The following is a 22500-nucleotide window of genomic DNA, read 5'->3' on the forward strand; positions in this document are numbered from 1 at the left end:
ACAACCCCCTAGCAACACCTAACAGTGCCCTAGCAACCACAGAGCAACCCCCTCACAACACCTTAGCAACACCCTAGCAAAAGCCCAGCAATCACCAGCAGTCTCCAGCATTGTGATGGTAAGTTGTTTATGCACAAACCAGTAGTAATGCAAAACTAGTAAAAGTCATTTTTATTTTAATTAAAATAAAGTTGAAATAAAATAAAGTAAGATATGAGTATTAGATGAAAACTTTGAAGTTTGTAGTTATCATCAAATATGAACATTGTATACATTATCTTGAAGAATAATTTGAAAGTATTCTCCTGAGATGTGTTTAATCAGTAGAGTAATGTTGAGTTCAGTTCAGTTCTGTGACTCGTGAATCGCTCTTTAATGTTGATCCAGCAGCACAACAAAGGTGCGACACACACATCAGTGACACGAACACACACACACACAAACACACAGCTCACACCTCTGTCGGCCCACCGGTGCAGCGCCAAGGCTTTTGTTGGCAGTAAATTAGCGAAATGTGTCAGTGAGGTGTGTGAGAATACACTGCATCTGACACACATCCACTTTCAACTCAGAGGATCAGGAAACAGCAGCATCCCGAAGCTCTGAGAATAAAGCTCACGTTTTCCAGCCGGAGCTTCTGTTCATCCACGACTCCACGAGACTGAGATTCTCAAACAGGCCTGAGATCATTCCTGAAGTGGAACCTGATGCTCCTAAAGTGTAAAATACATGTGAAGGTGTTGATAAAAGCACCTGCTGATCCTGGGTCAGATTCATCACAAACACACAGCAGAACATAACAGGAACAGCAAGTTCTCACCACTTTTCTTTTGGAACAGAGAAAATCTATGATTATCAAAGAAATCATATAGAAAAATATAGTGAAACATCAAAACCTAGTTGGACTACTAAGGCAAGACAACACCACTGAACATCATGTTGTTCCTCAGTATTTCTCTCTTGTTTTCCAGTACAAACATCTAAACATTTCCCTTTGAGTTCAGATTATTTTTCTGACTTCACTGGCAGATATTAGTTCTTGTTTTAAGCACAAACTCACTCATTTTTTAGAAAATATTGTATGTCAAATTTCTTCTCCAGTAAATGTATTTTGATTTAAGAATGTTTGGATATTTGTGCTATAAAACAAAACAAACGGATAGAGTGAAACAGATCTCACCATACTTTTCCAAAGTTGATTAATCACAGTACATTAAGATGTTAAATTGTATTACACGTTTTCTTTAAAAATGCATGATCTAATTAAATATGCACTAATTTGCATTCATTTCTAACAGAAATCTGAACTCTGGATGAAGCCAGGTTTACAATTCTCATTTGATTTGTTGACATTTTAAATGTTTTTCCAGAGGAGATTCTGGATTTCTCTTTTTATCTCGGCATAAATCAGAAAATAATAATGTTAAAAAAAAAAAAAAAATGTTTTTAGGTATAAAATGTTGTATAAATCAGGCAAATTATATATGAACACACCTTCAGAATATAGATATGAATAAAACTGTAAAGTTTGGTGTGTGTGAAGCTGCTGAAGTGGAGATTGAACAGTTTGGATCTCCAAGCTGAAGAGCACCAGAGGAACACACCTCTCAATACCCAAGTAGCACTCCTAGTAACTCGTTTGTGGAGATTGAACAGTGTTCGGGGAAATGCAAGTTACATAATCAGATTACATTTTCAAGTAACTAGTAAAGTAAGGCATTACTTTAAAATTTACACCAGAATATTGGAGTTACTTTTTTCAGTACGTAATGCAAGTAACTTTGTTTTGCCATGTACTGACTGACAGCTCTCCTGTCGGCATGTTGAGAGAAATCAAAAGTAAAATTACGCATATTGTAGCGCTAGACTAAAAGTGAATTTGCATTTCCTTAAATACAAAAATGTGAAAGGGCCTTTACATTTGCCAAAAATATAACTTTTTTTAAAGTTAAAAAACAAACAAGCAATCCCTTTTTTTTAGGTTACTTCAAGTTTCTTTTTTAGGGAGTAACGTAATATTCTAACACATTACTTTCCAAAAAGTAACTTAGTAATGCAAATAGTTACTTTTTAATAAAGTAACGCAATACTGTAACATTACTTTCCACAAAAGTAACTAAGTAACGTAATTAGTTACTTTTTTAGGGAGTAACTGTAACGATCACCAGCTGGAGTGCCTCTGAGAGTCACCAGAGGGCACTCCACACCAGACTGATCACTTCACAAAACTACAATTCCCATAATGCTTCATACCTGGGACTGATTGCGCACTCACCTGCATCTCATTCAGACACTCCATATAAACCACACTCAAACAGAGGATCACTGCGAAGTATTGCATTGCCATGGACTGTAATCACTGAGCGTTTTACCCTATTCTACTGATCTGTTTATTGACCTCGGATTGTTATCTCGTTTCTGTCTGTTTGCTGCCTGTCTCGACTTGGATTGATCTTGGATTATTGTCTCTTGCTGCCTGCCCTGAACTTCTGCCTGTGACCTGACTACTCTCTGTGTCTGTTCTCTGATCACCCTGTTTTGCTGTTGCCTGACCCTTGCCTGTTTTGACGTTCCTTCATTAAAAGCTGCAAATGGATCCTACTGAGTCTTCCCATTCATAACAGTAACGTAATATTGTAACACATCACTTTCCAAAAAGTAACTTAGTAACGCAAATAGTTACTTTTTTAGGGAGTAACGCAATATTGTAACACATTACTTTCCAAAAAGTAACATAGTAATGCAAATGTTACTTTTTATAGAGTAATGCAATACTGTAACATTACTTTCCACAAAAGTAACCAAGTAACGCAATTAGTTACTTTACTTAGGGAGTAACTCAATATTGTAACACATTACTTTCCAAAAAGTAACTAAGTAACGCAATTAGTTACTTTACTTAGGGAGTAACTCAATATTGTAACACATTACTTTTCACAAAAGTAACTTAGTAACACAAATAGTGACTTTTTTAGGGAGTAACTCAATATTGTAACACATTACTTTCCAAAAAGTAACTAAGTAACGCAATTAGTTACTTTACTTAGGGAGTAACTCAATATTGTAACACATTACTTTTCACAAAAGTAACTTAGTAACACAAATAGTGACTTTTTTAGGGAGTAACGTAATATTGTAACACATAACTTTCCAAGAAGTAACATAGTAATGCAAATGTTACTTTTTTATAGAGTAATGCAATACTGTAACATTACTTTCCACAAAAGTAACCAAGTAACGCAATTAGTTACTTTTTTAAGGAGTAACTCAATATTGTAACACATTACTTTCCAAAAAGTAACTAAGTAACGCAATTAGTTACTTTACTTAGGGAGTAACTCAATATTGTAACACATTCCTTTCCAAAAAGTAACTTAGTAACGCAAATAGTTACTTTTTAATAGAGTAACGCAATACTGTAACATTACTTACCACAAAAGTAACTAAGCAATGAAATTAGTTACTTTTTTAGGGAGTAATGCAATATTGTAAAATTACTTTCAAAAATGTAAAGCAATTAGATACTTTATTTAGGAATATTGTAACACATTACTTTCCAAAAGTAACTAAGTAATGCAATTAGTTACTTTACTTAGGGAGTAACTCAATATTGTAACACATTACTTTCCAAAAAGTAACTTAGTAACGCAAATAGTTACTTTTTAATAGAGTAATGCAATACTGTAACATTACTTTCCACAAAAGTAACTAAGTAACGCAATTAGTTACTTTTTTAGGGAGTAACTCAATATTGTAACACATTACTTTCCAAAAAGTAACTAAGTAACGCAATTATTTACTTTACTTAGGGAGTAACGCAATATTGTCACACATTACTTTCCAAAAAGTAACTTAGTAACGCAAATAGTTACTTTTTAATAGAGTAATGCAATACTGTAACATTACTTTCCACAAAAGTAACTAAGTAACGCAATTAGTTACTTTTTTAGGGAGTAACTCAATATTGTAACACATTACTTTCCAAAAAGTAACTAAGTAACGCAATTATTTACTTTACTTAGGGAGTAACGCAATATTGTCACACATTACTTTCCAAAAAGTAACTTAGTAACGCAAATAGGTACTTTTTAATAGAGTAACGCAATACTCTAACATCACTTTCTAGTAACGCAATTAGTTACTTTTTTAGGGAGTAATGCAATATTGTAACACATTACTTTAAAAAATGTAAAGCAATTAGTTACTTTATTTAGGGAGTAACGCAATATTGTAACACATTACTTTTAAAGGTAACTTTCCCCATTGCAGACACAAATAGATAAAGTGCAACAAAATAAACACTCAAATATGTATTTTGGATGTTTTCTTTACAATAGTCTGAAAGAAGAAGACGTTAAAGAAGAAAATAGCCCCCGAAACTGAGCAGTGCATGAAAAACAATGCTTTTGCCTGTAGCGTCTTGTCTTCTTATCTCAATATCTGATGTAATATCTCATGAAGCGGCTCAGCGGGTTCTGGATCGAAGCCATTGTGTTCAGGTCCTGCAGGACAGGCGTCTGATGGTCACAGTGTCTTTACACCAGTGAAATCTTCTCCTGTCATGTGAAGCATCTGCTGAAGCATATGTCACGCACGGCCTCCATTAATCACAGACATTTACAGGACATCTGCTGTGTGTCGCGCTGGAGCGAGCGCTGCGGGATATACTGGACCAGGACTCATCTCTGACTGCATTAGAGTGTGTGTGTGTGTGTGTGTGTGTTTGATACATCCAGCTTCACCAACCTACTGACCGTACATGAGGCTGTGATCTTCATCACTGAGGGTTTGCTGGATTCACTTCACTTCTGAGCGGCTCACAATGACTCCAGATAAACTCACACACCTTTAAAACAAACAACTTTAATTCATTAAACAACTTCATTTGAGCTTGTTCTTCAGCTTTATGAGAAAATGACTCGAGGATTTTTAAGAGTTGACCGACAGACAGATAGAATGGTATATAGATAGATAGATAGATAGATAGATAGATAGATAGATAGAAAGAATGATAGATAGATAGATAGATAGAGAGAGAGAGAGAGATAGATAGATAGATAGATAGATAGACAGAAAGATAGATAGATAGATAGATAGATAGATAGATAGATAGATAGACTGAAAGAATGATAGATAGATAGATAGAGATAGATAGATAGATAGATAGATAGATAGACAGAAAGAATGATAGATAGATAGATAGATAGATAGATAGATAGATAGATAGATAGATAGAGAGAGAGAGATAGATAGATAGATAGATAGACAGAAAGAATGATAGATAGATAGATAGATAGATAGACAGAAAGAATGATAGATAGATAGATAGAGATAGATAGATAGATAGATAGATAGATACATCTGTGCATGTCTGTTGTCAGATTGAGCTTTAACCCTTTCTTGACCTTTCTAAAAGAACAAGTTCTCCTGCTTCTTCTCCTCAGTGAAGCTCGTGGAACATCATGTGACCCGGCTGAAGATCACACACAAACACTGTTTATTATCAAAGGCTTTATTTATCAAACAAAAAGAATGCACCATTCAAATAACATTTCTATATAAAAAGGAACATTGGACTGTTCTACAGTGCATTACAAAACCAGTAATCGTATACAACGTCCTCATGGTAGAAGGTTCAGCATCGGCTCCTGTCCTTCACACCAGAAACCAGATCTCGTTCTCAATCTCTACTCTAGTTTGGTTAACGACGCTAAAATCGGACAATTTAAGGATGAAGTAAAATACACATAAGAATGATTCCTCCTCCTCTCACATTTTCACGCCAACATTTCCTTCCGATCCTATATTAACACAGCTAATTAGTCCCTCAGTGAAGGTGTTTTAATGAACCTTTCAGAGATCAGGTCATTCCTCAATCCCATCAGCCCCGAAAACCAACGTTTCTGTCATCATGTGGTCCAAACCCCAGCGTCATAACAGTGGATCACATGACTATATATGAGCTCAAAAAAACGAACTTAATTTGAAGGGAGACAAGATTATTTTTCTGACTCCATTAGTTCTTGTTTTAAACTCAAACTCACTTCATTTTAATGCATTTTTCATTAATCAAGTCTTAATATCTTCAGTCATTTTGCTTCTCCAGTAAATGTGTCTTGATTTAAGAATGTTTAGATGTTTGTGCTGGAGAACGAAATAACAGTGGCTTGATTTCTGAAGTCATACGATACTCTGCATTTGACTCAATTTTAGTTCATTAAAATCATAAAGTACTCAGAATACATGAAATATAGTGTACAGGACATATGAACTGCTGTTATGAGACTTTCTGGAGCTCGACGCTCGTGATCAGTGTGAACAGATGCGCTTTCGGAAAACAGAGGATTCTGGAGTTTTTCATGGTTTTGAACTTGTTCATTAAAGCAGGAATTGCAAAAACTCCCGTTCTTCCGCAGTGTTTCTGTCTCGTTCTCCAGCTCTAATAGCTAAACATTCTTACATCGAGACACATTTACTGGAGAAGCGACATAACATTCAATGTTTTCTGAGAAATGAGTGAGTTTGGGCGTAAAACAAGAACAAATCAGCCAATGAGCTCAAAAAATCAAACTGGTTTTCCCTTTGAGTTAAGATGATTTTTCTGAACTCGTCTGTTCTTGTTTTAAGAACAAACTCACAATTTTTAGGCATTTTAAATGCATTTGAAGTCATTTAGCTTCTTCTCCAGTAAATGTATCTTGATTTAAGATATTAGAGCTGGAGAACGAGACAGAAACACTGAGGAAGAGCAGGATTTTCTGCAGTGAACAGGTTATGAGGGAATGATAGAGTTCAATAAAAAATGTTGCTGGATTTCAGACGGAACATTATGGAAAAATCCAAACACGTTTGGCAGGAATGTCGTCGATCACATTTATGATACACACATAAAAAAAACGTTATAGACAAACAAAGGTGTGTTATGATGCTGACGCAAAAATATCTTCCAATCTTCATCACATCGAAAAACACAGTGAAATCCGTCCCAGAATTCCTCTAGGAATTCTTTATTCTCCCAATGGGTAAATAAAAGCTCTAGAATTAATCACATAGTGTTCATAAATTACGGTGAAAGGAACACTCTAAATCATATATTAAATATATCGGTAGAAACCCAGTCCGAGACACCAGTCCATCAGTCGCTCTGTACAGTAAAAAACAGCGTCGCTACAGGGAAAATATCAAATGTCGGCATTCGTCTTCTGTCTCGCAGCCTCAGATCAGCGCTAATAAGCACATAGTAAATAAATAAGGTGACAAAATGTGAACAAAAATATAGATATAGGCACATAAAAAAGTCTCTTTTGCACTTCCACACACATCCAACATTTTAAATGCAAAGAGAAAAGAGAGAAATGAAAAGCGTCTGTGTTGAATTGATGAGAGCGTCTCTGCGGATTCATTTCCCAGCGCTGGAACTCGTGGAGAATAAAACACACGATGGGAAATCAAAAACACGGTCCTGCACCATCTGACATTAGAAGATTCACAAAGAGACGTGACTACAAACTAAACCAAACCTTGAAAACTCAAACCATGTCCGGTTGGGAACGGTGAATATATAATTCCTCGGCGAGGATTTTGGCAGCAATAGATTGGCGAAGATGTTCAGGAGTTCTCTGAGACATTGAGACGTCAGTCTGGGTTTGGAGAAAGTCCTCAGTAATAATCCCGTCAGAGAAGGGCTTCCATCAGCGGATTAAACTCATGAATCCTGGCGATCCGGAGAGTTTGAGCATCGGCCGTGAAAGTAAACACGTATAAAATCTCAGACACTGTTAGAAAAGAGACGCTTTCCCAGCGGTCCGTGAGAGCTTCGGTGTCCGAGTCTTTTTCCCTTTTTCAGTCCCGTTTCAGGGGTTTCCGGAGCCGAGGAAGAGTATGGGGTTCCTCGCTCCAGGTGTCCGTTCCCCTGTGGTGTGTGTGTGTGTGTGTGAGTGTGAGTGTGTGTGTGTGTGTGTGTGTGTGTGTGTGTGTGTTAAAAGGCTGAACCCGTGATGGCGTTGAGCTGCTTCATCAGACCCTCCAGACTCGCCATCTGTTCACTCAGATCGTCCTGCTCGTACACCTGAAACACACAACGTCACAGTCAAACACTAACAACTGCTTCTGTTAAATGTATTATTATTTATTATAATATTTTCGTTTTTATATATTTATAATCATTTTATTTATTTAGTTATTTACATTTATATTTATTTTTATTTATTTATTTACTTTTATTTTTAATTTTATTTACTTTTATTTTTTATTACTTAATTGTTTATTGTTTTGTTTTTTTTAAACAGAGGAGCACCTTACATAACAGGAAAAAAAATTAAATAAATAAAAATAAAAGAAGAATAACAAAGGTTGCCATACATTACATATAAAGTAAAGAGATGATCACGTTTTTAATGGTGGGTCTTCCTCTTCCCATTCACGGGTTATTGACTTTTTTACTTGTTAACATGAAGATATTCATATTTTAAAGAACCTTCTCCACTATAAAAAACCTTGGAAAGATTCCCTGGATGTTAAAGGAGAACTCCGGTCAATTTTAACATTGAGCTCATTTTTTTGTACATGTGGAGTGCTGTCAGTACAGAGAACAACGGCAGAAATCGGTGTTGCCTACACCGTGTTATCCTCTTTTTAAAATTTGCACCCTGTTGACTTCAATGGGGCGAGTTTTAAACCTGCTTTTAGCCTCTTAACATCCTTGATGTGTCATTACAAGTGCACAGGTCATGTGAGTGATTCCTTCAGAGTGAACACGGGTGAGTCTGACTGCAGTAGATGTGAAAGATATGAATAAAAATGATGTTTAATCAGCCAGCGCTCATACCTGTGTTTACATCCTGTTTTCGGTCGAAGGCCACAGTAGTCGATTGTCGAGTTCACGCGCATGATCATAGGTACTAAACCAATGCGCGTGAACTCGACAATCGATTACTATGGACTTCGACCGAAAACAGGATGTAAATACAGGTATGAGCGCTGGCTGAATAAATATCATTTTTATTCATATCTTTCACATCTACTGCAGTCAGATTCACCGTGTTCACTCTGAAGGAATCACTCACATGACCTGTGCACTTGTAAGGACACATCAAGGATGTTAAGAGGCTAAAAGCAGGTTTAAAACTTGAAGTCAACAGGGTGCAAATTTTAAACAGAGGATAACACGGTGTAGGCAACACCGATTTCTGTCGTTGTTCTCTGTACTGACAGCACTCCACATGTACAAAAAAATGAGCTCAATGTTAAAATTGACCGGAGTTCTCCTTTAAAGGTTCTTCATCAATGCTGATAAAGAAGCTTGATTTTCAAGAGTGTATTATAGTTTTTATTAATATCTTGAATTAGTTGTTAATTATGTCCAATTAGTTAAAGGGGGGGTGAAATGCTATTTCATGCATACTGAGTTTTTTACACTGGTAAAGAGTTGGATTCCCATGCTAAACATGGACAAAGTTTCAAAAACTAAGTTGTACGTTTGAAGGAGTATTTTTGTTCCAAAAATACTCCTTCCGGTTTGTCACAAGTTTCGTAAAGTTTTTTTCGAGTATGGCTCTGTCTTACGTAAGATAGGGCGGAATTTCCTTATATGGGTCCTAAGGGCACTTCTCCGGTAAGATCGCGGCCGCGCGCGCACTCGTAGACCAGAGCAAGAGAGCGAAAGCAGTTCGCCATCAAAGCGCCCTGCCCGGCTTTTGGGAAGTCATTCAATGTCACCAAAGAAGTGTGTTTTTGGTTGCCAGGGCAAGACAACCCTGCACAGATTCCCAAAGAACCCAGCGTTAAGGGAATAGTGGATGGAGTTTGTTTTCCTGAGCATAAACGGAGTTGTGTAAGACTGTTGTTCCCTGCATTTCGACGATGATTGTTTTATAAACAAAGCCCAGATCACGGATTTGCAGATCGTCTAATGCTTAAGGATCGAGCAGTCACAATGATAAAGGTTCGCGGTCGTGCGTTGGAACCGGACGGTGAGTAAAACTGTTTGTTGAACAAATGTCTCTGTGTGTTGTCACTAGCTTGGCGCGTTAGCACAGCTTTAGCTTCGCCCACACGGCCCGCCCCCAGCCGCTCGTTTTTTTCCGGAAAGACTCGGTACAGCCAATCTTTCAATTAAAAATATAATAAAACAAAAGACTTTTTGGAGATAGGAAGGATGCAATATTACTCTATAGGTACTCAAGATTAACAGGAGATTGAGTGAAAATGAGCATTTCACCCCCCCTTTAATGCATCTTTGTTTGTTAACTGTTCATGTGAGCTCATTAAATAATATTTACAGATCCAACTTTTGATTTTAACAATGTATTAGTAAATGCTTTAGAAGTGTTTTTCACTGTTAGTTCATGTTAACAACTGTTAGCAAACAAACACAACCGTGTTGTAAAGTGTTAGCATTTTAACTTTTAATCTTTAGTTAAAGTTTTAGTAATTCTGATGTGTTTATGTCATTTTATTAAGCAGTGATAAAGTTTGGGATAACAAGATCTTTTTTTTTTTTTAAAGAGATTTGATACTTTTATTCATCAAGGATGAATTAAATCAATCAAAAGTGACAGTAAATACATGTATAATGTTACAAAAGATCCTATTTCAAATAAATGCTGTTCTTTTCAACTTTCTATTCATCAAAGAATCTTGAAAAATAAAATGTATCACAGTTTACACAAAAACATGAAGCTGTTTCAACACTGATAATAATCATAAATGTTTCTTGATCATCAGATCCTCATATTAGAGTGATTTCTGAAGGATCATGTGACACTGAAGACTGGAGTAATGATGCTGAACATTCACAGGAATAAATTACACTTTACTATATATTCACATAGAAAACAGATGATTTAAATCGCAATAATATTTCATAATTTTGAATATGTATCTGATTTAAAACCACATTTGGAAGTGTCTCAGGACGCAGCGTTTCGAGATTCACCCGAACCAAAGAAACTTTTAACATGGTTGAAAGCCAAAAGGTTTGAAAAGGTCAGTGTGATATTGAAAAGTTGAAGCGCTTTATGAGCACACGCATAAGTGCCTGACCTTCAGATCCATCGCAAACAATTAGTGTGGTTATTGCATCAATATCCGCCGCTGTTATTGGTTATGTGTGAACGGAGTGCTCTGAGCTCCATCTATAACATCTATAACATCAGCCTCGTCCTCTGGTCTCCCAGCATCAGTCACGCGGCTCTTAGCGCATCCAGAAATCCCATCATGAGTCAAAGGTCACGACCTCAGAGATGGTTCACATCAGGACGGCGGAGGGAAAAGACTGTTTTAATCGCTCGGACGGATCTAATCTGAGTTTAGACTCACGCAGGGTTAGATCTAACAGCGGCTCGGGGGAAACGCCTCCAGAACACATACAAATGCACAAACTGAGTCATTGATTGCCTCTGAACGAGCTTTTTATTTATTTATTTATTTATTTATAGTTAAGCGATATCACTGATTCCAGAATATCAGCAAATGGGATATTCACTTTATACAACAGTTCAATAAACAAGACTTTAATATTAAATTACTTGGGTTTTAAACACAAAAAGTGTCTGTTTTTGCTCTATCTCGCCAATGAAAATAGTTTCAAACAAAGACAGCAGCAGAACTGCGTCTCTGAGTGTTTCCTTCCTGATGAATTCACGTTCTGAATGAACCGGTTGAGCGAATGATTCAATGATCTATTCATAAACTCAAGTCACTTGCTTCGTTCCTGAATTAATGAGCCGTTTGAATGAATCAGTTGAGCGAATGATTCAATGATCTATTCATAAACTCAAGTCACTTGCTTCGTTCCTGAATTAATGAGCCGTTTGAATGAATCGGTTGAGCGAATGATTCAATGATCTGTTGATAAAGTCAAGTCACTTGCTTCGTTCCTGAATTAATGAGCCGTTTGAATGAATCGGTTGAGCGAATGATTCAATGACTACTAATAAACTCAAGTCACTTGCTTCATTCCTGAATTAATGAGCCGTTTGAATGAATCAGTTGAGCGAATGATTCAATGACCTGTTGATAAAGTCAAGTCACTTGCTTCGTTCCTGAATTAATGAGCCGTTTGAATGAATCGGTTGAGCGAATGATTCAATGACTACTAATAAAGTCACGTCACTTGCTTCATTCCTGAATTAATGAGCCGTTTGAATGAATCGGTTGAGCGAATGATTCAATGACCTGTTGATAAAGTCAAGTCACTTGCTTCATTCCTGAATTAATGAGCCGTTTGAATGAATCGGTTGAGCGAATGATTCAATGACCTGTTGATAAAGTCAAGTCACTTGCTTCGTTCCTGAATTAATGAGCCGTTTGAATGAATCGGTTGAGCGAATGATTCAATGACTACTAATAAAGTCAAGTCACTTGCTTCGTTCCTGAATTAATGAGCCGTTTTGAATGAATCGGTTGAGCGAATGATTCAATGGACTACTAATAAAGTCAAGTCACTTGCTTCGTTCCTGAATTAATGAGCCGTTTTGAATGAATCGGTTGAGCGAATGATTCAGTGACCTGTTGATAAAGTCAAGTCACTTGCTTCATTCCTGAATTAATGAGCCGTTTGAATGAATCGGTTGAGCGAATGATTCAATGACTACTAATAAAGTCAAGTCACTTGCTTCGTTCCTGAATTAATGAGCCGTTTTGAATGAATCGGTTGAGCGAATGATTCAGTGACCTGTTGATAAAGTCAAGTCACTTGCTTCATTCCTGAATTAATGAGCCGTTTGAATGAATCGGTTGAGCGAATGATTCAATGACCTGTTGATAAAGTCAAGTCACTTGCTTCGTTCCTGAATTAATGAGCCGTTTGAATGAATCGGTTGAGCGAATGATTCAATGACTACTAATAAAGTCACGTCACTTGCTTCATTCCTGAATTAATGAGCCGTTTGAATGAATCGGTTGAGCGAATGATTCAATGACCTGTTGATAAAGTCAAGTCACTTGCTTCGTTCCTGAATTAATGAGCCGTTTTGAATGAATCGGTTGAGCGAATGATTCAATGACTACTAATAAAGTCAAGTCATTTGCTTCATTCCTGAATTAATGAGCCGTTTGAATGAATCGGTTGAGCGAATGATTCAATGACCTGTTGATAAAGTCAAGTCACTTGCTTCGTTCCTGAATTAATGAGCCGTTTTGAATGAATCGGTTTGAGCGAATGATTCAATGACTACTAATAAAGTCAAGTCACTTGCTTCATTCCTGAATTAATGAGCCGTTTGAATGAATCGGTTGAGCGAATGATTCAATGACCTGTTGATAAAGTCAAGTCACTTGCTTCGTTCCTGAATTAATGAGCCGTTTGAATGAATCGGTTGAGCGAATGATTCAATGACCTGTATTGATAAAGTCAAGTCACTTGCTTCGTTCCTGAATTAATGAGCCGTTTGAATGAATCGGTTGAGCGAATGATTCAATGACCTGTTGATAAAGTCAAGTCACTTGCTTCGTTCCTGAATTAATGAGCCGTTTGAATGAATCGGTTGAGCGAATGATTCAATGACCTGTTGATAAAGTCAAGTCACTTGCTTCGTTCCTGAATTAATGAGCCGTTTGAATGAATCGGTTAAGCGAATGATTCAGTGACCTGTTGATAAAGTCAAGTCACTTGCTTCGTTCCTGAATTAATGAGCCGTTTGAATGAATCGGTTGAGCGAATGATTCAATGACCTGTTGATAAAGTCAAGTCACTTGCTTCGTTCCTGAATTAATGAGCCGTTTGAATGAATCGGTTGAGCGAATGATTCAATGACCTGTTGATAAAGTCAAGTCACTTGCTTCGTTCCTGAATTAATGAGCCGTTTTAATGAATCGGTTGAGCGAATGATTCAATGACTACTAATAAAGTCAAGTCACTTGCTTCGTTCTTGAATTAATGAGCCGTTTGAATGAATCGGTTGAGCGAATGATTCAATGACCTGTTGATAAAGTCAAGTCACTTGCTTCGTTCCTGAATTAATGAGCCGTTTGAATGAATCGGTTGAGCGAATGATTCAATGACCTGTTGATAAAGTCAAGTCACTTGCTTCGTTCCTGAATTAATGAGCCGTTTGAATGAATCGGTTGAGCGAATGATTCAATGACCTGTTGATAAAGTCAAGTCACTTGCTTCGTTCTTGAATTAATGAGCCGTTTGAATGAATCGGTTGAGCGAATGATTCAATGACCTGTTGATAAAGTCAAGTCACTTGCTTCGTTCCTGAATTAATGAGCCGTTTGAATGAATCGGTTGAGCGAATGATTCAATGACCTATTGATAAAGTCAAGTCACTTGCTTCGTTCCTGAATTAATGAGCCGTTTTGAATGAATCGGTTGAGCGAATGATTCAATGACCTGTTGATAAAGTCAAGTCACTTGCTTCGTTCCTGAATTAATGAGCCGTTTGAATGAATCGGTTGAGCGAATGATTCAATGACCTGTTGATAAAGTCAAGTCACTTGCTTCGTTCCTGAATTAATGAGCCGTTTGAATGAATCGGTTAAGCGAATGATTCAGTGACCTGTTGATAAAGTCAAGTCACTTGCTTCGTTCCTGAATTAATGAGCCGTTTGAATGAATCGGTTGAGCGAATGATTCAATGACCTGTTGATAAAGTCAAGTCACTTGCTTCGTTCCTGAATTAATGAGCCGTTTGAATGAATCGGTTGAGCGAATGATTCAATGACCTGTTGATAAAGTCAAGTCACTTGCTTCGTTCCTGAATTAATGAGCCGTTTGAATGAATCGGTTGAGCGAATGATTCAATGACCTGTTGATAAAGTCAAGTCACTTGCTTCGTTCCTGAATTAATGAGCCGTTTGAATGAATCGGTTGAGCGAATGATTCAATGACATATTGATAAAGTCAAGTCACTTGCTTCGTTCCTGAATTAATGAGCCGTTTGAATGAATCGGTTGAGCGAATGATTCAATGACCTGTTGATAAAGTCAAGTCACTTGCTTCGTTCCTGAATTAATGAGCCGTTTGAATGAATCGGTTGAGCGAATGATTCAATGACATATTGATAAAGTCAAGTCACTTGCTTCGTTCCTGAATTAATGAGCCGTTTGAATGAATCGGTTGAGCGAATGATTCAATGACATATTGATAAAGTCAAGTCACTTGCTTCGTTCCTGAATTAATGAGCCGTTTGAATGAATCGGTTGAGCGAATGATTCAATGACCTGTTGATAAAGTCAAGTCACTTGCTTCGTTCCTGAATTAATGAGCCGTTTGAATGAATCGGTTGAGCGAATGATTCAATGACCTGTTGATAAAGTCAAGTCACTTGCTTCGTTCCTGAATTAATGAGCCGTTTGAATGAATCGGTTGAGCGAATGATTCAATGACATATTGATAAAGTCAAGTCACTTGCTTCGTTCCTGAATTAATGAGCCGTTTGAATGAATCGGTTGAGCGAATGATTCAATGACCTGTTGATAAAGTCAAGTCACTTGCTTCGTTCCTGAATTAATGAGCCGTTTGAATGAATCGGTTGAGCGAATGATTCAATGACATATTGATAAAGTCAAGTCACTTGCTTCGTTCCTGAATTAATGAGCCGTTTGAATGAATCGGTTGAGCGAATGATTCAATGACATATTGATAAAGTCAAGTCACTTGCTTCGTTCCTGAATTAATGAGCCGTTTGAATGAATCGGTTGAGCGAATGATTCAATGACCTGTTGATAAAGTCAAGTCACTTGCTTCGTTCCTGAATTAATGAGCCGTTTGAATGAATCGGTTGAGCGAATGATTCAATGACCTGTTGATAAAGTCAAGTCACTTGCTTCGTTCCTGAATTAATGAGCCGTTTGAATGAATCGGTTGAGCGAATGATTCAATGACATATTGATAAAGTCAAGTCACTTGCTTCGTTCCTGAATTAATGAGCCGTTTGAATGAATCGGTTGAGCGAATGATTCAATGACATATTGATAAAGTCAAGTCACTTGCTTCGTTCCTGAATTAATGAGCCGTTTGAATGAATCGGTTGAGCGAATGATTCAATGACATATTGATAAAGTCAAGTCACTTGCTTCGTTCCTGAATTAATGAGCCGTTTGAATGAATCGGTTGAGCGAATGATTCAATGACATATTGATAAAGTCAAGTCACTTGCTTCGTTCCTGAAATAAACAGCCATTTTGAATGAATCAGTTTTAGGAATGATTAGGACTTGTTAAGACAGGGACTTATTTAATATTTCATTTTTTTTCATTAAATATTCAATTTTTCCCCCATCATTTCATATTTCTATATTTCAAATTCATGTGATGTTTTATTATTTTGGCTTACACTTTCTTCAAAGTTATCCAGCAAAAACACAAAGCTTAATTTTCCTGTCAGTCTCTAATCTTCTGGCATGATTTTTCCATAACAAAACAAAACACATCATGCACCACAAACCAAACGTGTCTCTGCTGAATATTAAATATGCTATTTAAATATTGATAGTTTTTCAGTTATTATGTACAGTATCCCTAACCCTAACAAGGAATCCCTGTTTTAGGGGAATGCACTTTGTGTATGGTTAAACACTGTACAGCTCACACACACACACACACACACACACACACACACACACACACACACACACACACACACACACACACACACACACACACACACACACACACACACACACACACACACACAGTATTAACGGTCTACATGGCCTCATTGGGCCGGTGAAGTGTCCGATCCCTGTCAGTTTGTTTATTTGCTTCATCTCTGATGGGAAAAGGCCATTCCAATTAAACAGATATGTGTCTGGATAAATTCTCCTGACCTTTCCGTGTCTGCGCTCGCCCGACTCTCTCTCTCTCTCTCTCTCTGTCCTCATCAACGAATCAAACACACACTCGCAGACTTTCTCTTCTTACTCTCAGTCTTATCTCTTCAATGATTCACAATGAAGACGCAACGTTTTCCACAAATCCTCAGGAAACATTAATGATTCAGAGGCAGGGATTCGGTTTTGAATCACAGATCCTTCAGTCGTTCTTTCAGAGACAGAAAGTGAGTCAAATTGTTGCTTGAGGTTTAAATGAGAAGATTCTCGTTAGTGATAAACAGTTATGAAAGCGTGATTTAGAGCGGCTCCTGGAGAGAGACAGTGGAATGATCAGGTGGATATTTCAGTTTCTCTATTTTATTTAGATAAACTGATGTTGACTCTTAAATCCCCAGAATCGATCTTTTAGTCTGAGCTGATTTACCGTCACTAAACATCATCTGACATCCAATAATCAACATAATCTTTGATACTTTTGATATGAAACAAAGTGTCAGATTTCAAACCCTGTCAGTTTCATCAGTAAATTCAGTCAGTATGTTTATATTTCAATAATTAATTTGGAGCAGAAACATTATTATGTCATTAAAAAGTTATTTATTTTATATGCAAGTTAAATGTTTGTAGTCAAAGTAGTCATTTTTAACCTGCAATATTGTACGTTTTTTTCTGTACTGTACCAATATATTTCTAAATGAATCAAATGAATCGAATCAAATCAGAACCGAATCAAATCGCAAGCTTGCGAATCAGAATCGAATGGAGAAATCTGTGTTAAAGCCTAACGATCAGGTTAATTGGTTTACAGAAAGTTTCCGTACTATATACGGTGAATAACTGTGATAAATCCTACTGTACATTTAATGTAATTTTACAGTAAATTCCCACAATTCCCTGCGTGACACTTCACATCTGATGTATTTTTGTTGAAATAACTGTTTCTTCATAGTTTTTCTTAGTTTTTTCTAATCAGTGATGTACATTAGGGTTTTATGTTACATTTAATGTTGTTAAATTAGTGTTTATTGCATTTTTACAATGTCATGTGTGTTTAGTGTGTGTGAATGACACTGTGCAGCTTCTGTATATTAGTATTAACTCTCTTGTGGAAAAGCTGCTTGTGATGAGCTTTGATTGATCATGTGACTCATCTCCACTGTGATTGGAGGATGTCAGTGTATTACAATAGTACAAAACAGATATTAGTACTTCATTAGGTCGGTAAGTTAGTGAAATACGTTTTTTTTACTGTAAAATTTTGTGAAGTCTGTAAAACCTAAAATGTTGCTACCGTATTTTTTTTACAGTAAATTCTGGTTGCTGTTTTTTTACCGTAATTTTAACAGAATTGTTTTTACAGCGCGGGTAACTCACGCTTGCCGGGTCGTCGGCTTGCTTCGGCCCATCTTCGGTGGATTCGGGAGCGGTCGGCACGGAAACGGGCAGTAACGGCGATCGGGCCTTCCCAGCCTGCCCTAGCGACGCCGTCTTCACCTGTGGTTTGGGTAAACTCCCACCTGTGAGCAGACACAACATCATCATAACTCATGCATCCGTCCATTATTACTGAAAATCAGCTTTATATACTTTTACATTTATAACACTACGGTCTTCAGTATCTTCATGTATTCTATTTTATAGTGCCTTTCCAAAACTCAAGGTTGCTTTATTAAGCTGGATAATAAAAATAAATAAATAAATAAATAAAATTAAATAATAATAATAATAATAATAATATATTTTTTTAATTAAATAAAAATTGTATTAAAAAAAAAAAAAAAAAAAAAAAATATATATATATATATATATATATATATATACAGTACCAGTCAAAAGTTTGGAAACATTACTATTTTTAATGTTTTTGAAAGAAGTCTCTTATGCTCATCAAGCCTGCAGTTAAAAAAAAAAAAAAAAAAAAAAAAATACAGTAATATTATGAAATATTATTACAATTTAAAATAATGGTTCTCTTTTTTAATATACTTTAAAATGTAATTTATTTTTGTGATGCAAAGCTGAATTTTCATCAGCAAGTACTCCAGTCTTTGGTGTCTTATGATCCTTCAGAAATCATTCTAAAATGAGGATTTATGATCAATGTTGGAAACAGTTGTGCTGCTTAATATTTTTTTTATAATCTGAGATACTTTTTTCAGGATTATTTGATGAATAAAAAGTTAAAAAGAACTGTATTTATTTAGAATAGAAATCTTTTGTAACAATATACACTACCGTTCAAAAGTTTGGGAACAATAACTATTTTTTTTTAAAGAAATTAGTACTTTAATTCAACAAGGATGCGTTAAATTGATAAAAGGTGATGGTAACGATTTATATTGTTAGAAATGTTTTTATTTTGAATAAATGCTGTTTTTATGAATAAATGCTGTTAACGTTTTACTCATCAATGAATCCTGAAAAAAGTATTCCAAAAAAATATATTAAACAGCACAACTGTTTCCATCATTGATAATAACTGAGTATCAAATCATCATATTAGAATGATTTCTGAAGGATCATAAGACACCAAAGACTGGAGTACTTGCTGATGAAAATTCAGCTTTGATCACAAAAATAAATTACATTTTAAAATATATTAAAAAAGAGAACCATTATTTTAAATTGTAATAATATTTCATAATATTACTGTTTTTTTGTTTGTTTTTGTTTTTAACTGCAGGCTTGATGAGCATAAGAGACTTCTTTCAAAAGCATTAAAAATAGTAATGTTTCCAAACTTTTGACTGGTACTGTATATATAAAATAAAATAAAATAAAATAAAATAAAATAAAATAAAATAAAATAAAATAAAATAAAATAAAATAAAATAAAATAAAATAAAATAAAATAAAATAAAATAAAATAAAATAAAATAAAATAGTTAATGCATTTCCTGTATGGGAACTGAACACATGACTAGTTTGCAATATCAGCAGCATAATGAACTGTTTCTGCACAGCTACAATAACTGGAGGCGACTGACACCTCACACAGTCACGTTACAGATGACCGCGCCACAAAACTGAGTTTCTAGAATATCACAAAACCCCTTAAAGACATTGATGTGCAGAAATGCAGACGCCAGAGGAGCTTGTTAGCATTCTCACGGTAATAACGGCTCAATCTTTCTCTGATATGGATTTCCAGTCAACTGTAAAGCAATTTATGGCCGGTGTTCGTGCTGAGGCTCCTGGCACTCGCCGACTCCACAACGCTTCTGTTAATCACTTTCAACTCAACTTTCAATTTGGCAGTGATGCAAATATCCACGAAAATCCACATTTTGCTCTGGCCTGAACCAGACTGAGACTGCACTGCAAACAATGCTTTTCTTACTCAGAGTTTTTGTCTGGTTTCCAGTCCAAATATCTAAACATTCTTAAATCAAGATGCATTTACTAAAGTTGTAAAATGCCATAAGATATTATGCTTATGTTTTGCTTAAAAAAAGCAAAATGATCTGCCAATGGGGTCAGAAAAATAATCATGTTTCTGTTTGAATTAACATTATTTTTCTGACTCCATTGGCAGATCATTTTGCTTTTTTTAAGCAAAAACTCACTTAATTTTGATTTATCACCGTAGAATACAAGACATCGGGCCCTATTTTAACGATCTGAAACGCTAGTATCAAGCTCGAAACGCAAGTAACTTTGTGGGCGGGTCTCGGCACTGTTGCTATTATACCGGCGGGATGAATGACTCTTGTGCCGACGCAAATCTAAAATGTGTTGGTCTGAAGTCGCTTCATTATTCATAGGTGTGGTTTGGGCGTAACGTGAAATAAACCAATCAGAGCGACATCTCACATTCCCTTTAAGAGCAGGCGCGCTTGTTCCATGGCGGATTGATATTATAACGGCGGATTTGCAGGAGCGGTTCACAGCCGAGGAGACCGGCGTTCTCGTCAGGGCCGTAAAACACAGAGAAGTGACATTGGGGATGGAGAAACACACCCAGATTAGCTTCGGTTAAACAGGCGTATGATAATCTGGGTAAATGTGTAAGCTAGATTTATGCCTATTTTTTCACATCTTCATGGACACCACAATGATTTCCCTCGTGTGGTAATATTGTTCCTTGTAATTATGTATGGTTTTCTAAAAATGAAAACTGCTGCTTCTGTGTAGATGAGAGAAGCAAAGTGTGTGTGTGTTGTGCTCATGCTACATTGATTATGGCCAAGCATGCGCCCTTAAAACAGCCTCTGAATAACATGCGCCACTGACTTTAGACGAGGTTTCTCCTGGTCAGTGGTGGAATTGTTTTCTGAAACTGCAAAATAGCACCAGGGAACGTTTGCGCCGGAACACGCCTCCTCTTTTCCCTGAACCGCCACCGGGAGCGCAAGTTCATTCCCTAATTTACAGACGTGCGTCTGTGGAGGGAAGAGTCCGCTGTGCGCGGGTGAGAAATAGGAATGAGACATGCGTCGCTGTACAAAGTCAATTGCGCTGGGTGCGAGATAGGGTCCAAAATATCTTCAGTCATTTTACTACTTTAGTAAATGCATCTTGATTTAAGAATGTTTAGATATTTGGACTGGAAACCAGTCATAAACACTGAGTGAGAACGGCATGTTCTGCAGTGTGTGTGTGTGTGTGTGTGTGTGTGTGTGTGAGCGCTTTAGGCTGGTTTGGGTCAGGGATATCATGGTTGTTCTTGTCCATCAGCCAGAGATGTTTAATGCTCATTAACCGTCAGATCAAGAGACAGAGAGCCGAAGCACGTCCATTCACACTTAAACACACACACTCTCATAGAGACACGAAGACGACCCCTCGAAACATGCGTCAGAGAACACATCTTCATAACCTGTGTCAGATGAAGCTGAATCCGGCACAGACGGCCTCGTTCAGCGGGAATGAGTGTTAGATTGAGGAACACATCAGAGAACTCACAGAGGAGTCGCATAAAACCATCAGAAACACGTCTGGGTCACAGTTCAACCCACAGACACAGACAAGACCTTTCTTCCGCATCAAGAAAATGATGTTATTCAGACTGTGAAGTGTTTATACTGGTAGCATTTGTGGATTTGCCATGCGGATTTAAATAAACAAAACGTTGTACATTGTAACAATGAGAAATATGACTAAGCCTCAAACATTCAGATGCACACAGCAATAACAATTATTTCAATTGTCATGAAAATAATGATGTATTATTCAAATTGTAAAGTATTTATACATCATGCATGGTTGTGTTTGCTGTTCTACATATTTAAATAAACAACAAAACATTGATTGTCCTATAACAATGAGAAATATAACTGAGAATGAGAATTTAAGCATTATTTGTCAGTAAATGTGTTTAATTGTCATGGAAATCAAACTGGGCCTAAAATAACCTTCATTTTCTTTATGCAAAATATAATATTTTCTGTGTTTTGAAGAGGTTCGTCCTCTACCGTTCCCAAGTCAACACTCTCTCTGCTCTTCTCTGTCTTAATATCTGGACAGATCGTGTCTCTCAGTCGAGGACGTGTGTGTGTGTGTGTGTGTGTGTGTGTGTGTGTGTGTATGTGTGTGTGTGAAATGGCTGGATGGTTCAGGTTTGTCTGCCACACGATTCCTCACATCACTGACACCGCTGTAAAAACTCCATCAACCCTGAGCGCCGTTTAACTCGTCCCTTTTCTCTCCACGGGTTTATTCCTCAATCTCTCCTTCACTGATGCTTAGAAACGCCTCGTCACAGGATTGCAATGCATCC

General features: G+C 36.7%; 1 protein-coding gene across 1 annotated transcript in view; it reads right to left on the reverse strand.

The window, feature by feature from the left end:
- Positions 1-7945: 7945 nt before the first annotated feature.
- Positions 7946-22500, reverse strand: part of dcc (DCC netrin 1 receptor) — a 254820-nt gene continuing 240265 nt past the window's right edge. The window contains exons 28-29 of the mRNA XM_079871545.1: positions 18156-18298; positions 7946-8068 (exon numbers count right to left, since the gene is read on the reverse strand). Coding sequence (XP_079727671.1) covers positions 7979-8068; positions 18156-18298 — 233 coding nt within the window. The 3' untranslated portion in view covers positions 7946-7978. The remainder of the gene's footprint in view (positions 8069-18155; positions 18299-22500) is intronic.

This window comes from Squalius cephalus, assembly GCF_949319135.1.
Source record: "Squalius cephalus genome assembly, chromosome: 5".
Classification (NCBI taxonomy): Eukaryota; Metazoa; Chordata; class Actinopteri; order Cypriniformes; family Leuciscidae; genus Squalius; species Squalius cephalus.